Source organism: Lagopus leucura, unplaced genomic scaffold (genome assembly GCF_019238085.1).
Source record: "Lagopus leucura isolate 7727_CA_CO unplaced genomic scaffold, USGS_WTPT01 Super-Scaffold_73, whole genome shotgun sequence".
NCBI classification, from domain to species: domain Eukaryota; kingdom Metazoa; phylum Chordata; class Aves; order Galliformes; family Phasianidae; genus Lagopus; species Lagopus leucura.
Window position 1 is genome coordinate 79,470,001 of NW_024962252.1, and position 19,743 is coordinate 79,489,743.

At 37.0% G+C, this 19,743-nt stretch overlaps 1 protein-coding gene across 1 annotated transcript in view; it reads left to right on the forward strand.

Moving 5' to 3' along the window:
* HAAO (3-hydroxyanthranilate 3,4-dioxygenase) overlaps positions 1-19,743 on the forward strand; it is a 32,878-nt gene that overhangs the window by 5,300 nt on the left and 7,835 nt on the right. Inside the window, exons 3-6 of the mRNA XM_042892254.1 lie at positions 8,695-8,778; positions 10,177-10,283; positions 13,061-13,150; positions 13,901-13,944. Of these exons, the coding sequence (XP_042748188.1) occupies positions 8,695-8,778; positions 10,177-10,283; positions 13,061-13,150; positions 13,901-13,944 (325 nt within the window). The remainder of the gene's footprint in view (positions 1-8,694; positions 8,779-10,176; positions 10,284-13,060; positions 13,151-13,900; positions 13,945-19,743) is intronic.

The following is a 19,743-nucleotide window of genomic DNA, read 5'->3' on the forward strand; positions in this document are numbered from 1 at the left end:
AAATGGCTTTATTTACTGCCCTTACAATTAAATTCTTCACTAGGCCTACGGTCTTATCTGCTTGCACTTGTATAGAGGTAACAGATGTATCTCTGCAGTCTTAATGGAAAGGGGACAGTAGAGGCATGGCAATGAGGATTTTAGAATGGAAGACTATTTGCATATTTTCCCAGCACTGTACTTTAATTTAATGCAATTCCAATAAATTTTGGCCACCTTATTTTAAGCACTTTTGGAAAATTGAGCCGAGGAATCTATATACACTTCTAAGGAAAAGTATGTTAAGTTCAAGAATTACTTTTAAAAAGAAACAAAAAGTTGTCTTTACTTACCACCAAATCATTTCTCACAAGAACAATTCAATTATTTCACAGAAACCTTAGTTCATTTTCTGTTAGAGCTGTGCTGCATAGTTAGTTGTCTGTAGTCATTACAACTACTATTCTGAAAGATCAATTGCCATCTTATCGGTGTCTGACACCTGCCTGCTTTGCACAACCATAGTAGTCCCACCACCCACACTCAGCTGTGGGCACAGCCCTGTCTGACTCTGCTCACTGGCTCCATTCTCATCAGCTGCATAGGGGCAACCCTGACCACACCTGGTGTCACACCAGCAAGTTGTTTGGGGGTGAGAAGCGGGGCAGCGTGGTACCAAGTGGTTGTTGCTAGCCAGAAAAATTTCTCATCTATCATGAATTTAACAAGAAAATTCCAGAGATACTTAGCTGAAGAAAATAAAACTTGTTTTTGCCAACGTGGTCGTGTACCACATTCTGTAGCCTGAGTGCTCAGAAAGCACTGAAAAGAATATCTCATCTATAACAATATGCCATAACAGGAGGGTAAGTGTTGACAAGTTAGATTACGAAGAGAGAGTGGATTTTCTAAAGGTCAGTAACATAAAGGTTTAGCAAAGCATAAAACCAAGTTAGGCACAGAAGTGAATGAGTCCGAATATGTTTTTGTCCTTAACTTAGCCTTTCAGGTTCTGTACAACTACTTTATTTTCCAGCTTTGAAAAAAAATGTGAGAGCTATAGACTGAAAACAAAAAGATGAGGTTTATCTGGAATAACTGTATGATCTACAATACTAAATATCAGAGATTCACAGAGTGGTTTGAAAGGGACCTTAAAAATCATCTTGTTCCACCTCCCCTGCCAGGGGCAAGGCTATCTTCCATAGAAGGGGTATAAAGACAATAATTATATGTTTTCCTCTTCTTTATGGTTTCATCTCTCCCTGCATCTTTCAGTTTATGCTGCTTTATCCTTTGTCCCTGATCAATTCCTATCTGGTTTCGTTTTAAAAATGTCTTACCTCCCCTTTCCTTAAACCAAAACTCAGATGAATATCATAGAATATCTTGAGTTGAAAGGGACCCACACCGATTATCGAATATTATTTACATCAGATTTTCTTCTTTGCTAGATGTGCTGGAGAGGAATTTGGCCTGCCCTTAGTAAGCCTAAATCTATTCCATGACTTTTTAGCAGTATAAAATTTAGCTACACCCTTAGAGATATAGTTTACATCAGTATGTCTGTAAATTATTGCAGTATGTAAATTATTACTAATTCAGTCATTGCAGGTGTATTGATACCTAACATTTTCTTTTATATAGCAATTCTCCTACAATTACTTAGTGATTAAAAATGGAAGCATAAAAGCACCATTATGGATCCAATTTGTACTCCATACCATAGGAGAATTCATGGTATCAGAATAAATTGGGCCATAGCTTTTACACAGATGCAATACAGTCAGATGTTGCATTTTACAAGAGCTTTTTTTATCAGACATTCACAACTTCCTGTGATCTAATTAATCCTTTAAGCCCAGGTTTTTCACTGAAAAGAAATAGATCTTCCTAGTATAAGAATGTATTCCTGAATTATACTTGGGATTAAAAAAAAAAAAAAAGAAGAAGAAAAGAAATAGAAAAAAGATTCAAAACAGTGTTCAACAATTATTTTGGCAGAGAAAATATTATTTATATTACCAAGTGATAATTCGACACCCAAAACAGAGACATACTGTTTACAGGCCAAATCATGAACGCAAAAACCCCATAATCCTCTTGGCAAATATACCTGGTGCTTTTTTACCATTATCCTGGTGGCAAAAAGGTTTGGTTTGGAAAGAAGAGTTAATTTAGAATTGTTTGTATCTGTTTAGACATAATTTTATGTCTGTCACCACACACAGCTCGTACCTCATTGCAGGCATGCTAGTCAGCCTGCAGTTCACAGCAGGAAGCCGTTGACGTGCAGAGATGACTGTCTGGGAGAATCCTCCTCCCGAGCTGTTGTCTGCTGGCACCTTTGGCATGCAGGTATATCAGAAAAATCTGTTCTGATGGCTAACTGAGAGTCTGGTCACTTCATTTAGAGTCTATAATCAAGCAGACTAAAACAGTGGCTGGTCTAGCACTATTTTTTCCTATTCTCAGCAAGCAGCAGTTCCTATATGTGTAGCTTTATAATTTGTTCATTCCTAATTTTCTGTGCACTACTGAGCTGCAATCTGTCTGCACAGAAATACTGTCTCCTACACAGGATGTTGTTTTCCATTGGACAGATTTTATAAATAGCAAAATTAAGCTGCACCTTATAAGAGATAAACCATTGACATTTTTTGGCTTGAATTTTTGACTGTCATATTCTTTTTTTTTTTTTTCATACAAATTTTAAGCTCCATCTTGCAGCCTTCTCCATCAGGACAGGGATAACAAAAAAATTTGTTATTCAAACAGACTTCAAGCAAAACTGAATTGCTTTGGAAAATGTGTCTTAAAGAATGACAAAATCCTGTGAGAAAGCACCTAGATAGCTATGCAGGAAGAGTTTCCTTAGTGTGTACTAAAAAGAAAGCGTTTGTTTTATATAGCAAGTTTTTGTATGAATCCTATATGAAGTACTGAAAGTTTGTACAGCAGCCCTGACATTATGTATTTGTGGCACAAAGAGTTAAGGTGTTTACACAGCTCACAGAATTCATGGTGTATTTACTACATTTTTGCTTACTTGAGAAGCCTGAGTAGGGGAAGAGCTTAATTTTATTTCATTCATCTTACAGCTTCCCAGAAATAAGGTAAGTGAAAGCTGAAGGGAACTATTAGTTCCAGAGGAAGTTAATGACACATAAAAAACCATGATCGTAACAAAACTTAACTGTAGTAAAATCATTTTCAGATTTTATTTATTGCATTGGGTGGGTTGCTTTGAGGGAAGGTGAGATATTCTAAACGTAGGATCCCAAAACTAGTTAGGCTCCTCTTTGCCTACTCTAGTCCACCACTTACACAAAATGAATCTCAAAGAACTGCTTTTAATTTTGCTACAATCCATATTCTCTTCACACCTGATGTTGAGTCTAGAGATAACTGTGCATTTCCATGCAGAGAAATTCAAATCAGCCTTTCATCTGCCACCTGCAACACATTTGCATTGGCACAATATTGCACTAGATTTTAAAAGCCCTGCTTCTCATTGTGCTGTATTCCACCTAAAGTTTTTGTTCTCAGCAGCCAGACTGTTTCCTATAGATGCAACCAGCTACATACTGATTCAGCCCCAAAGATCAGAGCCTTGGCATCACTCTCCTGAAAAGGAGTCTCAGTATGAAAATCTCCCCTCTCATCTAATTACCTGGGCCAGTCCCTTCATCTTCTTCTAGCGTATTTTCCCTTTCTGCTTGAGATGTATTTGTGTCTGAAATACAACACAGATGTGTCTATCAGAGCTCATCTGCATTTCTCAACCTGAACTTTGTTTTCTCTTTTTCTCCCCCTCACATACATACCACAAATAGGACATGGCTCCAATTTCTGACAAATCTGTTCAAGTGAAGGCTGTCCCCTTCTTCTAGCTTATGCTAGGTAGCATGCTTTTGAGAAACTCTCCCCTAGCAATTTCAATTTACCTCTAGATTTTATGGGGATAATGGATGTCAATGGGGAGGGTCTCTGACAGTCATTCCAGTTGGTCAGCCACATCCAGCCTGCAGCCCCACGCTATAAAGACATTGATTCTTCCCCACGGAGTGGCCCCATACACACACCCACCACTCAGTAATGGCCAAACCATCAGTGTGCTATTAATACCATGTCAATTAAAACCAGGGCTTGGGCAGGGCAGCGTTGACTCAAGAGATAGCAAATACAGTAGGTATGCGTTTTAATACATTGGCTATATACAGTGCTCTAAACAGCAAAGAATAGGCAGCCGTGCTTTCCCTTTCAACCTCTCTTACCAGAGAGAAATAGTCTTCACTTTCCAACCACAGCTTATTCACATCATCGCTTTTTGGCAGTACACACATTTGTGAGTAATTGTCAAAGATAAAGTATAGGGAGAGTAAAACTTAATCAGAAGTCTGATGATTGCCTTGAGAGCTCACTAAGAATTGCAGTCACTGCCATCAAACCAGACTGATGCATTAGTTTCACAAAAACAGGGTCACCTATCTGCCCAGTTTTGTTTTGGTTCCTCTCTTTTTAATGCTTCAGGAAAAATATTAAAAGTCAAAATGTTTTATTATTTAAATACTAACAGTATTGTATATTTTACAATGGCTGCTCCAAAAGTAGTGCCTCCTTTTTTCTTATGTTTGCCACAACCTCAGAGGCAGATGTTGGTAGTGTGGTAGGAGATGCTGAACTTTCCCACGAATATGCTGTTGCATGTTGTTCTGTATGATAGGTGGCAGCAGAGGGGCAGTCTTACAAAACTGTGTCTAACATGGAAGCATGTATGGAGCAAAGGTGCATCACTGAATTCCTCCAAGGAGAAAAAATGGCACCTGCTAACATTTATCAATGCTGAATGTTTAAGGAGACCAAGAAGCGGATATTAGCACAGGGAGCTAGTGGGGAAGTACATTTAAGCAGTAGCAACAGTGGCTCACCTTTACTGGTGCAGATTTTTTTTCCTTTTTTTCTTTTCTTTTTTTTTTTAAATAATTCCAGCATACAGGCTCTTATTCACCACTGCTGAAAAAGCTCATATAATGGTGGTGACTGTATTGAAAATAGTGTTTTGTAGCTGAGAATTTGCTCTGTCAAGTGTTGTTACTGTGCTCTTTGGTGTAGTTTCCATGGAAATTGCAGAAATTATTTTCGGAGCAACTCATGTATATGGAACCCAAGACAGTTCCTGTTTACTCAGTGAGGCCCAGGCAAGACAAAAAGTTGGACCCCCATACCATAGATGTAGTGCTTTTCTCTCTAGTAAAATTGAGAAAATGAATCAAAGCAAGATAAACTTTTTTTGCTACCTGTATTTTAAAAAACACATTTTACCTGGTGAAAACTCTTTGAATATTGTAATAAGAAGCAAAGCTTCTATTATTACAAAGCAGTGAGAATAATGATCCTTTCGCATCAAAAAGATCACAAATTAGAAATGTTTGCTGCAGACAGTTGTTGGGATGAGACTTGGCTAGTATTCATGTTTCACAGTTGATGTGTAAATGAGAAAAAAAAACAACATAGTTTTCTTTGCCTGTTTCATCTGTTTACCTCCCTAACTTCTGATGGCTGATTACCTTACTTGTAATGAATAAGGGAGAAAAGTTGTTTTTCTCTGCTCACATGGATCAGTCACTACTGAAGTCTGGAGAACACAGAGACTCTACTCCCACATCAGAATTTGCTTTGCTCCTCAAATTAATTCAGTATTTAACAATCTAACATGCAACACAAGCCAGAATGTGCCTAGTCAGAGCCTAATCCCAGAAGTGGCTGAGCAATCCCAAATTTCACTTTCAGAAGCAGTACACAAAGTACACTGCAAATTGCAGTTGTCTACAGATGCTTATTTATAAGTGCTCAGCCATAGAAGCACTCACGAAATTGTGAGCTACTATATCTAGGCAGAGCTTGATGTCAACATTGGATATAAATTAGCAAGCCATACACTCACTGTCATTGCACAGCTTTACATGAAATAGACTTCTAGCTGGTCTGTGCAAACCCGTTAGAAATAGTGTGTTCTTCCCTTATGACTTCCTTTATTACTCTGCTAAGATGCATGCATCTGGATGAAAAGACAATAGTCCCACCACTTTCATATGGCAGGAATGGTACTGCTGTTCTGAAGGTAATATTTATACTTTCTGCTCCCCTAGTGAAATGAATTCCTACTAAGACAAGTAGCTATGGTTACTCTCTCACTGAAGTAAACATCCTCTCTCTCCATATCTCCACCTAATTTCTGCCAGAAATGCCAGCCAGAGACTGCATATTTGGGGTGGAATAGCTTTTTACAGACTTGGCACTGATTCAGCACTGATCCTGCTGCCTTCCGCTGAAGTTTAACGCAACACTATCCAGTTTGAAGTATGATCACACCCACCCACCAGCACTTCCTTACTTAGGTGTGGATTTTTCTGTGGGGGAGAAGAGGGGAGGGAGGAGAGGAGGGGTTGGGAGAGGTGCATCAGAAGAGGTTGAAATGCAAAGCTTAGTAAACACTGCGAAAAGATTAAAGTTCCAGCAAAATAGCAAGGTGATATTGTATTGGCAAACTGTCCCGTGAAATGGGCATGGGCTGTAACTCACTGAGTTGCTGAACAAGCTGACAGTTTCCTCAATAAAGTTCAGGTATAATATAAGTGCATCAGTAAGTTCAGTAATCACTACCTTGCAGAGTGACATCAGATAATTTATGGATGACTAAATCATTCTGACATTTTCCCCCAAAAAGTTTGAAGAGTAGACTATAATTTATAATGAAAGGTAGTATTAAATTCAGACAGAAAAACACTTCTATTAACAACGCATAGCTCATCTCACTCCTCCTTTCCCACCACAAAACAATTCTTTAAATTGAAATTGTGTTGTATTAAGAATCCTTCCTATTGACTGCAATGCTCTACTATTGAGCTGAATGGTCCCTTTCCTCTTCCATTTCCATTACGAGAAAGACACTTATCCATCACAAGCAACAAGATTCTCCTTCTGTTCTTCCCCTCATCAGCATTTCCTTCAAAGCATCCAGGAGTAGCTCCTTCTGTAGCCATAGGGAAGATACCACTCCAAATTTCACCATTTCAAAAGGGATCTTTTAATTTCTGTATTGCCAGTGGCATACTAACAAGGGCCTGTGAGATAATCCATCAGGATCTTATGCTTTAGATAAGGTGAGTCTTTACAAAAGAGGAGAGGTTTATGTTCTACAGTGAGCAATTCTAGCCTTGACTGACATCCTCAGTAATGAGTGCTACCGTCACATTTATACAGTCATTCAGTAGCACAAAAGAGAATGATATGAGGAGAACATAGCGAGATAGAGTACAAGGAGGATAAGTAGCCGGGTATTGTGGCCACCTAGACGAGAGTTATAATTTAGCCATGGTTATCTGTCTGGTACAAGGTGAGCTCATATAAAAGCTCTCCGCATGAGCTTTTTTCCAGTGTATATTCTGTATATTCAGTTCTCTCCGCTGTTTCATTCCTTTGCCAGTGTGTTTATTAGATTTATAAAGGTGTTCCTTGGATCCTCAGACAAATGCATCAATCAATATCTCAAAACATTCAGCAAATAAACCTAATTTAAAAACTTGATTAATCTTTTCTAATGGTGGAAAAGGCTCGCTTGATGGTTTTTGTTATACTTGGATGGTTTCTTTTGTCTTTGTTTTTCATCAGCTCTTTATTTCCATTTTGCTAAAATTTTAGTTAATGACTAGAAATCAAAACTTTCATTGTAGTTCTAACTTTGAGTCAGATTTCAGGCAATTTCAACCTGAATTTCAAGAACTGCATAAATTGGTCTGTTTGGTTTCTAGCTATGGCACAGAGAATATGAGAAGTATGTAGAAGCATGTCTAAACAAGAAGAGTTGATTGTTTGGATTATTGTTGTCCATTATTATGCAAGATTAATAAAAATGCACTTTTTGGGGGGGCAGTGAGGGACCTATTCCTGGTAAATGACAGACCCGCTTTCAGATTTAGCACAATTCTGCCATGAAACTTGAGGCCAGATCTAGGCACCTCAGAGCCCCAGGAAAGCTACTCTGAAAACAGAACTATGGAAAGGTCACTGAAGACAGAATTACAAGTTCAGTGGTCCTGTCCTTATGTAAGCTTAGAACATAATCCTTTTACATACACAGTAGGCAGAGGAGCACATAGAGGAGCAGCTGTTGTAGGGCTTCAAAGTATCCACAGAAATAAAGCAGAACAGCTTCTATATGGGAAATTATTCCCACATGAGAAAGCTCTGGGAAAAAAATAATAAACACCACACACCTCAGGCAAATGGGCATGCATACTAGGAGCGTATTTGGAAAAAGTAGTATTTAATTAGACTGAATTTAACAGTGAAGACCTTGATGCATCTGTAATGAAAAACAGCAGAAATGAAGCTTTATATCCAGCTGAATTAACAGGTATCTCAACCATAAAGTCACAGTCCTACAGAGTGTAATTGCCAGAAACAGATACAGTGGAATGGGGTTTCACTGCATTCACGGTAGAGCTCTTCAAGCAATTACAGACCATCATATGTATATGCACACAAAATGAAATAATACATATTTCATAAAATTAAAAAAACAGTTAAGATTGGAAGTTAGAATCTATTTGCAAACAGGCTGAATGTATTTGTACATATATCCTTTCTATACAGAAGATGAAGTACAGAATTCTTTGAAACACCTGACCTAATGTTTTCCTATTCATTCAGCTTTTTTACCAAGTGAAAGGAGACATGTGCTTGAAGATAATCGAAAATAAGAAGCATAAAGACATTGTCATCAGAGAAGGGGAGGTAAAACATGATTGTTTTTCTCTTGTTGTTTTACATAGGTATGTTAATATTTTATGAAGTATTTCAAGACCGATTTATCACGGCTATGTGACATCGGGCTAATAAAAAAAAGTAATAAAAGCTTGGATGCCATATGCAAATTCCATATAATTAACAAACTATAATGCTCTGTGCAACATCTAACGATTTCAGTAACAGTTAATCTCTAATCACTAGCTTTCACAACCATCATAACATCAGAACAGTTTTAAAATCTGTTTATAAATAAAGCATATCCAACTGTATTCAGATGTTTCTGTATATAGTAGCTGCCTTGTTACAGCACATAGTTCAGTACTGTTAAAGAGATTGTGACTAGGTGTTTTTCTTGATGTTACTGCTGAAGATGTTTTACTACTGCTACTCATTATTGTCCAAAGCTTGAACTGCATTCAGCTTTGAAGGGATTAAATATTAGATCTTGTGGGACCACTCTTTAAAGAAAAGTAAGTGTAACAGACCCAACAACTTAGTGTCACTAAAAAGAAATATTACCACCTTTTCAACAACAAAACAAGATGTAAGCTTTCAAACTGTAGATGAGGAGATCTCAGCAATAGACTCTGCACTGGCAAGTACATCCACCTTGGCATGTACCAGAAGAATTAATAAGAAGCACACAACAGCCTTAGTGGGAAGGCTGACACCAGCCCTTGTGAAGTACTACTGTTAGCTCTGCCTTGCAGACAGAAACTGAAGTGACTTGCACTCAAGAACAGCACAGCCTTACTGCCTTCTTACAGTCACATAGCTGCTAGAAAGACATTTGCTTTCAAACTTCAGTAAAAGGCTTCTCCCAGCCAAATGTTACCTATTCTTTTTCTGACACTTGCATGAATTAGTAGTCCCTCGTATTTGTTAATTATTTCTGGAGAATAACACTTCTCATTGTGCAGTCACGTTTGGCTATGTTGCAGGGACACCTGTGAATGATTAGTTTAGAAATCTTGAGCTGACAACCAATTTGCTTTTTGTTTCTATTTCTGCTACTGAGAAATTGCAGTAAATACATTTTTTTAAATATTCCACATAGATGGAATAGATAGACTGGTTAGATTTTTGTTTTAATTGTATCTAGCAATGATGATCAAACTGGGAAGGAGAGCACCACGCTGCAATAAAGGCAGTGCTGATTATTGAATCAGTGGTCATCATTCACTGAGAAAGCAAGAAGCAGCATCTTATAGGCTATTGATACTGAATTAAATACAGCTGCAATGAACAGCATAGATCAGCACAGAGTAGCAGGAAAGTATGGCAGTGAACAAAAGACTTTACAGGTTGGTTGCAGCAGAAGGACTACAGATGAAACAGAGACCTCCTAACATTGATGCTTTCCTATTTCTTCTGTCTGAACAGATGTTTCTCCTACCTGCCCGAATACCTCATTCTCCTCAAAGATATGCAGACACTGTAGGTCTTGTAATTGAGAGGCAAAGACAAAAGACAGAAATGGATGGGCTCAGGTGAAGTATAATTGTTGGCAAATCTTTTAAGATTCATAATGCGCAATTAATTTATCTTGTCAATACAATTGTCAATACTATGTTTCAGTTCCTTGATAATAGATTTATCCTGGCATTTTTATATTTTGTCCATGAATTTATTTATCCATACACACATACATAGAGATCTCATTCAGTATTTGACTTAGTCAAGCGAAGAACAGATTGAGATGTCCCTACAATATATGCTACAATTATAGCTATCAAAGTATATATTACTTACTACTATCATTTGAAGTTTTAAAGTCTCAGCTTTGTAACAGTACAGATCAGAAAAGATTTCTCTATCAGTTCTGGCAGGTTGAACATTAATTCCTTCTTAAGCACTAAAAGCAAAAAGATGAAGATGAGCTTTTCTGGCAAGCATGCGGGTAGCTGGAAACAAAAGTCAGTTTTCTTAACGCTAACACCTCTATATGGTAAATACATCTGCCTAGATTTCATTGCTGTATGAGAACAATGTCTTCAAATAAATGAGTTTTATTTAGTATTCTAGTGGGAGCAGGAATAAGCCTTGTTCTGCTATCTTATAGCCTTCATAAGGCTAGGAGGGCAAGTCATGGCAGACAGAAAAGATGGCTTTATAATAAATAGACACTGACCAAAGTGAGATTATAGTTACTCATGTAATTCAAAAAGATTTAAAATTTCACCAAGGTCTGTAATGTACTGTTTCTGTCCTTTCACCTACAGTTTTGGAGTGTGCATGAGCTGTATCATAGCAGGGTGACCGTGAATATGCAAGCTAGAAATACTTTTTATTCAAACAAAAATATAAAGAGATAGGAAACTAAGAAAGGGACCATTCAAAAAGTCACTGGAATGGATTCCAAGCTGAAAACAAATACAGCTAACTTGAAACAGCATTTATCTATGCACTTTAAAAAAAAAAAAAAATTATTATTATTTTCATAGCAGGCCTGAATTCTGAATATTGGCATTATTAAAAATGCTGTGTGAGCTGAAAACTAGCTAGTGATCTGGAAAACAATGTTTACTTGAAATAAAAGACCTAAGTAGCTTTATGTAACTTCAAATAAAATAACATCTTGTACATGAGATTTGGGGATAGCATAAGTTGAATAGATGTTAAATAGCTTTCCAAGGCAGATAGAAGTAGGGTTTTGCACTGTGATACAGTCATAGTCTTGGGGAAAATTTAAACTAATTAAAAGCAAGCATATGGTTAGCAGGTGGAAAAATAATTAAAGCACGCTCTTAATTGAAAATATTAATCAGGTACCTGAAAAATCACTGACGTGTTTTTACACTGAAATTATGAAAAAAGATGCCCGAAGTTCAGGAAGTAAAAGTCATGTTTATTTTTGAAGTGACGTTGGCTCTGTTTGCACTGCTAGGAAACGGGATTTACAACCAGAGCTTCTGTTCTTGTCAAACTTCCACTCATCAACAGCAAAAGATTGCTTTGAAGCATGCTGACTTAAGGACTAATGTGATGCTGCCATTACATTATTTACCATGCCTATAAGCTTCAGTCACAAATCAGAGCCCCCAGCACGCTGATTATTGTTCAGGTGAAAGAGCATGTCCCAGAGTTTCAGCCTAATTAATGTTAACATTCTTTGTTTTACAATAAAAAAAAAATGCATTAGTAAAACTTAATCTTGTGGTAAGTTAGTTTTAGATGTTGGATTGGATTCTTTTCTACTTCAGAAGCTGTAAAGCCCTTCATAGGCTTTCTTTGACTAAGACATTTGTAACATTTCTCTTTATAGATTTTCAGATGTCCAAAATTTGCGCTCATAGCACAGCTTTTTCCACACTGGAGGCATTGATGATGCTTCTCACTTCCAAGAACTTTCTTTTTGCAAAACTTGAACTAGGGAGCTTGTGGAAAATTTCTGGCAATACTCATATAGTCATATGACAGACATGATTAACATAAATGCACCAGAATATAATCTTATAAGCCTTGTTTACCTCTTTAAACATTAATTCCAGTCACTAACCCGAAGGACACAAGATCTACTTACAATCACTTGTAATACGTAACTGTACTGAAACATCCCTGCCTTATCATATTTTTTAAAAATTTGTAGGTAAATTCAGTGTGTGCCATTCCATAGACTACAACTATCTTGTCCCACTGATCTTAGCACAATTTAACTGTTAAGACAAAATAATGCAAGTAAAACACCAAGTTCCTTTTCAGGAGGGTGAACTAAATATCTCTCAAATTTATGCAATTGTAAGCCTTATCAGTATTGGCAAACAAGTCTGTAAACAACCTTGTATTCTTACCACCCCATGCACAGACAATAAGCAAGTGGACTATTAAAAGGAATATTTCTCTAATACCTTAACAGAAACAGTTATTGGGAACTGTATTTGATAACAGCTGTTTTTGTAGTAACTTTACCTAAAGCAAGAGCTATTGATCCGAAATCCGAAAATCCGATCCATATATTATGGACCAGTTATGTTCCTGGGATTAATTCTGTCAGGTTTTCCAGTTTTTAAGTCTGGAAAGTTTGTGAAGAGAATTTGGTGAGTTATCTATGGTTGATCAGCAAAACTCCTAGGCTCTCAACACAAGTTTAAGTACCCCATCAGTCAGCTAATCAGGGAAGTGTAAAGCTTCCCTAAATAGCCAGTTGTTGAAACAGAATACACCAATCTTGAGAATAATGCACACTAAGTAGCTGTTTTCCTGAAAAGACTCAAACTACCTGATCTGTCAGTTAATAAAAGACTGACTAATATTTTCACTTTGTCAGATACTATGTGGGAACATCAACTAATGTGCTCTTTGAAAGATGGTTTCACTGTGAAGATCTTGGCACTCAACTTGCACCAATAATTCAAGAGTAAGCTTGTTAATGTCTTTTCTAAATTAAAACTTTTAAGTTTTAGAAGAACATTTGAAATGATCTAATAGACCATTATCAGTCTGTTATCTATATACTTCACTTCCTTGTTACACTGACTTGTTAGAAGTAAATCTTTGCTCCACAGATTTTAATCATACCTTGTATATCCCAAACCTCATTAAATCCGATCTTAAAAGAATTCCCCATGTCTACCTGTAACATACTTTGTGAATGTATAAGAGTACACTTGTGCTAAATATGAGTGGAACTGAATGAATATTTGGTTCTAGTTTAACTAGGTAAAACTATAAACTATTCTGAGGCTTCCTTCACTCATTGCTTGTCTTAGTTTGACTATTTTTAATCCGTATTGTACGTGAATGATCAGGACTACGGCAAATTTGCTAAGTATTGTAGAAAGCAGCTGCTTCCCAGGAAATATCAATTAACTTTCTAATTTGCTAGATGTTCACTAATGATGAACTATCCAAGTAAAATCGTACAAGGAGCAAGCAAATGAAAAAAAAGAAAGAAATCAGTATAGCACCGGAGTAGGGAATTTTTTAGTGACATGAATTTGAGGACTTTCAATCCAACCCTTGCCAATAAAATTGGTATAGCCCAGCTGAGTACATGTGATAATAGATGAGGACCTGACATAGCTGTATTCAGTATTACTGCTTAATCTCTACGAATGTTCAGACATGAGCATAACTTTTTAATGATGGATAATGTTTATTATTTTAGATTTTTCAATTCCAAGCAATATAAAACCGGAAAACCAAATCCAGGTAACACATATCTTCTTCTGAAATTAATTTGCATCTGATTGAACAGTGATTCTGTCCACATATGACCATGACCATATGAAAGATTACCAAGTTTGTGTTTTTCTGTGAGATAAGTAAATTAAAATTTTGATAAGTAATCTCTTTCATTAATCATTAAATTTCATTAACATTTTAAGTTTCATTAAAATAAATAAAATACTTATACATGATCACCAAAAACATCTTGGCTGTTCATATGAAGACATCAGGTAACTGTACAGTGCAAAAATCTCAGTATCTGTAACTTTCTTTCATGCCAAGAAAAATTTGTTTCCAACTATAGAAAATGAGGTTTTAGTGAGTTGAACCTACAACTGCGTATTTGTACTCCTTCATCTATAAACTTGAGAAATAATGACAGCTCAGCAAAAGCTCACACTTTCAGTTCATGTAGGGCATGATCTATTTAGCATTTTATTTCTATGCTATCTTGACCTATTTTCATTTTGCCTCTGTTTGTATATAGTCCAACAAGGAAATTTGTGGATGTGCACAAATGCACTGCTGTGATACTCAGTTACACTACTCTTACAGCTACAGGACAGCTAACAAATTACACAGCACCTCACTACTTAAAGGTATATTTTAGTTTCCTTCCCTAAAAAGTTTACAAATTAATTTGTCCTTAATCTTCACATCCATTTTCAAATGCCTTAAACAAAAGATTTTTATGGATTACTCTGATAGAGATTAGAGAAAAAAGCCTTATTTCCATGTTACTGTATTTCTCAGATTGATAGTCACCATAAAGTGAGTGACTGTACAGATATCCAGTCTCAATTGGTATTGTAACAAAGTTTTTACTCAAATACTAAAACGGGGTTAAGCTAGGTTTTTTCTGTGACAGCACATTCCTTAAACATAGTTGCTTCTGTTGGTCTCCCTCAAATGATAAATTCACAGAATTGTCCTGTATGGAACAGCAACCTTACAAGCCTTTGCATTTAGGAAACATTAAGCCAGACAAAAAACTGCCTGAAATACTGCACCTGTACCTTTAACACTGTCTCCCTGAACGACTATGAGATGTGCCTCTCAGAAAACTGCACTTCTTAACAAACAAAGAAGCCTTGTCTCCTAGAACTTCTCTTCATGTCCAATATGAAAATGTATTTAGTTTACTTTGAGCTCTTCTAGACTCCCAGAAGGTAACCATCACAGCTGTCTGAGATAGTCCTGATTACAGGTAAAGCACTACATTAGCACTCACAGATCTAGATGACCTGTATGACATGCTTTGCTAATCCAACACACGGAAGAGTAATACCCTTATATTTATCTTTTGCCTAGTTGCTTTTTGAGTTGTATTGTGTTTATTCTTTTTGGAAATGAGGAGATATCAGGACAGCTGCTTTCTTTCATTGTGCTTTCACAATGACTGGCACAGAAAGTATGATTTCAGAAGAAGCCTCTAGATGCTGCTGTAATAAAAAGAATATCTTCTCACACGTACTATCTGTGTTCAATACATAGATTTCCACTAAGCGTCCCTCATCAGTGTGAACTAACTGCTTATATCATAGAATCATAGAATGGCCTGGGTTGAAAAGGACCATAATGATCATCTTAGTAACAACAATCATAATATCATATCAGAAGCAAATCACCTGTATCAAAGCAGACAAAAAGAACTAAGATTTATTTTATCAATACTTTTGCAGAAGATGAGAGTGAAAGAATAGACCTGACAATCAGAAGTTATGGTACCGTCAATACTCTTTAAAAAATGTTTGAAAAGTTATTGATAAATCCAGTAAATGAGCTTTTCCTTGTAAGCCATTCAAAAAGCTTTACAAAGGCCAAAAGGCATGAGAAACTCAGTTAAAGTTGAAAAAAGCCTTTTCAAGACACAGTAAATAAATAAAGCAAGTCAGTGTTCCTATTTTGCTCAGAACTCAATACACCTTTTTCCCCCGAATGGATTCTGCTCCATCCCTGAAGGTGTTCAAGGCCAGACTGGATGGTGCCCTGGGCAGCCTGGTCTTGTATTACATGTGAAGGTTGATGGCCCTGTCTGTAGCAGGGAGGGTTGAAGATCCATGATCCTTGAGGTCCCTTCCGACCAGGCCACTCTATGATTCTGTAATCCTTACATCAGCCTCTAAGTCAAGACAACAAATACTTAAAATGTTTGTATCCTAACTCTAGCTACAAGCAAAAGGCAGGCAAATTTATATGGCTGGATTTCAGCCTAGGTAGCTTCTCAGTTTTTTCAGTGTTTAGTTTTCTTGGACACTAAAAAGTTGAAAGTCATAGTGCACAGAGAAAAATGATGGCAAATTTTTAGTTATACAGCAATGATAGAAATAGTGCTTTGGATCTATTCCCTCAGCATTTTTTTTTTTTTTTTTTTTTTTTTTGTCTTCTTGCCTTCTTAAGAAGCAGATGCCAACAACCAGCATTAACACTTGTAAGATTAAAATTGGTCTATGCAAAGGGCTGGATTTCAGCCTCTTTCAATTTCTCCTCCTCAGAAAATCCAGAATCTCTTCACTTTTAAAGTGCCATCTGAAGTACTCTTAACTTAATTTATACATAAGTCAGAAATATTGCCTCCTCTCTTCAGGGATAAATGAAAGAAAAACATCTTCAAAGAAAACCTTGATTGCAGTTCACTCATACAGGAAAGCTATAAATGGAATCAAGGTCTTTTTTTTTTTTTTTTAAATGTAAAACCAACAAAAGAGCCTCCATGCCTACGTCCAGACTTTTTATTTATTTATGCTTTCTGGCTTAGCCAACAGTAGAGAAAGTCTTCTTCCAAGTAGGGAGCGGGATACTCAGAATACATGAAGAGGCAGGAGTAGCCATTAACAAGACCTGCTTTTAGACAAGCACATTTAGGTGAAATATAATCAGTCAGAAACATACTTTACAGGCAATCCTTACTTGAGGCACCTTTCCTGGAAAGATTTTGTACCAAATTATTAGCCTCTTCTGTTAACCATTTGTAATAGGGCCTGAGAAAACTTCTCTCTTTCCTTTTTCAAGGAGGATTTAATACCTAGGCTAGAAATGGATCATAACAGGGAATTTTTGATTCTCTTCTCTCATCTTTTAGGTACTTCCCACATATCTGCAGTGTTACTTGTCTTCTTTCTGCTTCACATACACTTATTACAAGCAGCAGCATGTGAGCATTTAGATAGTAGGAATACTCCCCTTGGCAATGTACTTTGCAAACTGCCAGCAGTAAGTGTACAGGACAGAGCAGTATTCAAGCTGACTAAAAATAGTCAAGCATTTTGAATTGCCTGGACCAAACACAACTGCACAGGAAACTGTAAGAATCTCCCAGGCCACATTCATCTCTCTCCCAAAGGCTGCCTGGAAGAGACTAGAGTCATCTAACATGTACCTACAATTGCACTTAACTATGCAACCTCTCTTTCGCTTCATCCGTTCCCCTTCCTTTATATTTAAAAACGCTCCATACCACAGATATATATCACTACAAGGAGTATAAAGCCAACGATAGCAATGAAGAGTTCAGACAAACCAGACAGATCACAACTAACCTAAGTTAGCAACATTTAGTAGACCAATAAAGAAGTATTACATCATCCAGAGTACACTGGCTGCCTTATAAAACTGGTGCTAAACTCTTCTATCCCAAACCTAAATGTATCATCCAAAAGCAAGTAGTGCTGCAAGTTCCTTGGAACCAGGAGTTGATTCAGGACTCAGAACCACTAATGACAGCACCAAAGAAAAACCTAAGGTCTCCAGGAAGAAGAGTGCTTCTCCTGCAGTATCCTCAGCGGAGTCTCTTGCAGGGGAGGCAGAACATAAACTGCAATCTGAGAGCTGTCCTTGTGCTTCACCATAGGAAGCAAGACACTGCTGACCTTTAAGAACATAATGTATATAATAAACCTGCCATGAAAATTGGAAGAAATGCCATATAAAATTGTTTCCTTTCCATTCAGACTTCAGGAAAAAAAAATCTAGTATTTTAAAAAGCTCTAAAGCTCAGAGCAGTCTCACAGCAGGTACATCTTCTCTAATAAGGTAGCTACCTTTTCCCCTCTCACTGTTAAACATTCCCCAGACAGCAACAACCGAAACAGACAACTCACACTGTCAGTCTGACATTTTCACTGGACTTTCTGAGGCTATTTAGTAATAATAGCTCACACAGGCTGTACAAAGCCTCATCCCACAAACGTAGAGAGGACTTATGGCACTTCCTCTTCCATAGGAGACAATGAGATGCCCACAGCCACATAAAAGGCAGGTTCAGAAACAGTAGGTAAGTTTTCCAACTTTAAGATTGTACTCCGAATCCTGGTCAAAGGTTAAAGCCTGGCATTCTTAATTACAGTGGTGCTGTTACATTGCAATAAGCCTTTAAGCAGAAAGATAAACTAAATATTGCAATTTTGTTGTTTTAATTTACCCTCTTCCTTCTGGAAGATGATGATGATGATATCTCCTTTTGGAGAGGCAGTATTTCTTTATTACAGTAATGTTGTTCAAAGCTTTCCACATCAAACTTCTGTTTCAATTAAGAAAGTGTTTATTTTTTAGCACAGATTTAATAACACAAAGAAAAATGTGCCTAGAAATAATTACATGGACAAGTCATAAATTAGCAGTCACACCAGTTCTCAGGGCACGCTACAAAAATAAATACAGTTACACTGGAAAAAGAATGATTACACCCAGTGCATGCTGCATTTTCAGCTGAATTTTTCCACTTCTATACTCAGCAACAGTGAAATGAACCAACTCCAAAGTAATAATCATTGGTGCTTTAGCTCTGGATTTTTATATGGAATAAGTTCACTATTTTTTTTTTTTTTTTTTGTAAATCCAGGTGTCTAAATTTCTGTCTTGCAGTCCACATGTTTGAAATTAATTTGCAGAGGTTTTAAACTCCTACTAGTCTCATTGACATTTCCATTAACATTGAGAATGGCTACTCCAGGAATTAGGTAGGAACACGCAGGGAAAAATATCCCAGGGTATATATTATTGCCAGCATTGGCAATTTAACATGAAACTGCAAGAAGAGTCACAACAGAAATATTCACTATTATATAGCATCCCTTGAGAGATGGAAGGGATAATAATAAAGTAGATAGAAATAAAACACACAATTCTAAAATAACTCAGCCCTTGCCTAGACCACGTTTATGCTCAGTTAAAGGATAAGAGGATCTAAACATTCTCTTACGGATATAGATGTTTATTGCTACTACAGCAAGTGACACTATTGCAAAGGGGCTTTCCTGATGCTTTTGCTTAGAGATAAGACCACAGCCCACAGAGACAGGCACCACTCAAGGTGGAAAGGCTTTCACAATGAGCAAGAACAGTGCTTTCAGCAAACACAACATTTTTTCAGCTTAACATAACACAAACGCATGTGATAGCAAATATAGCTGCTTTAAACCATTTTCAATTACCCCCCAAAATAGAAGTCATTATCTATTATAAGATATATAAGGATATGTAATATCTAGCTATATACCGAATATATAAGGAAACACTTAACCCCTTTCCAAGCATCAGGGCTTGCCAAACACTCCAAAGAAGACAATCACTAAGTAGAGATGCTTCTCTTGTCTCAGCCAGCCCTTAAATGAGGTGTGTGTGAGAGGGGGTGAATCTCACTCCACCCCTTCCAGTCACACAGTTGAATTGCTTCCACCTGTGTTCCTAGGGCTGACCATCAGGTGCTCAATCACTGGTTCAGGCAAAGACCTAACAGTTCCCATACACAATATCATCGCATTCTAATTCAAAGCTGAAAAA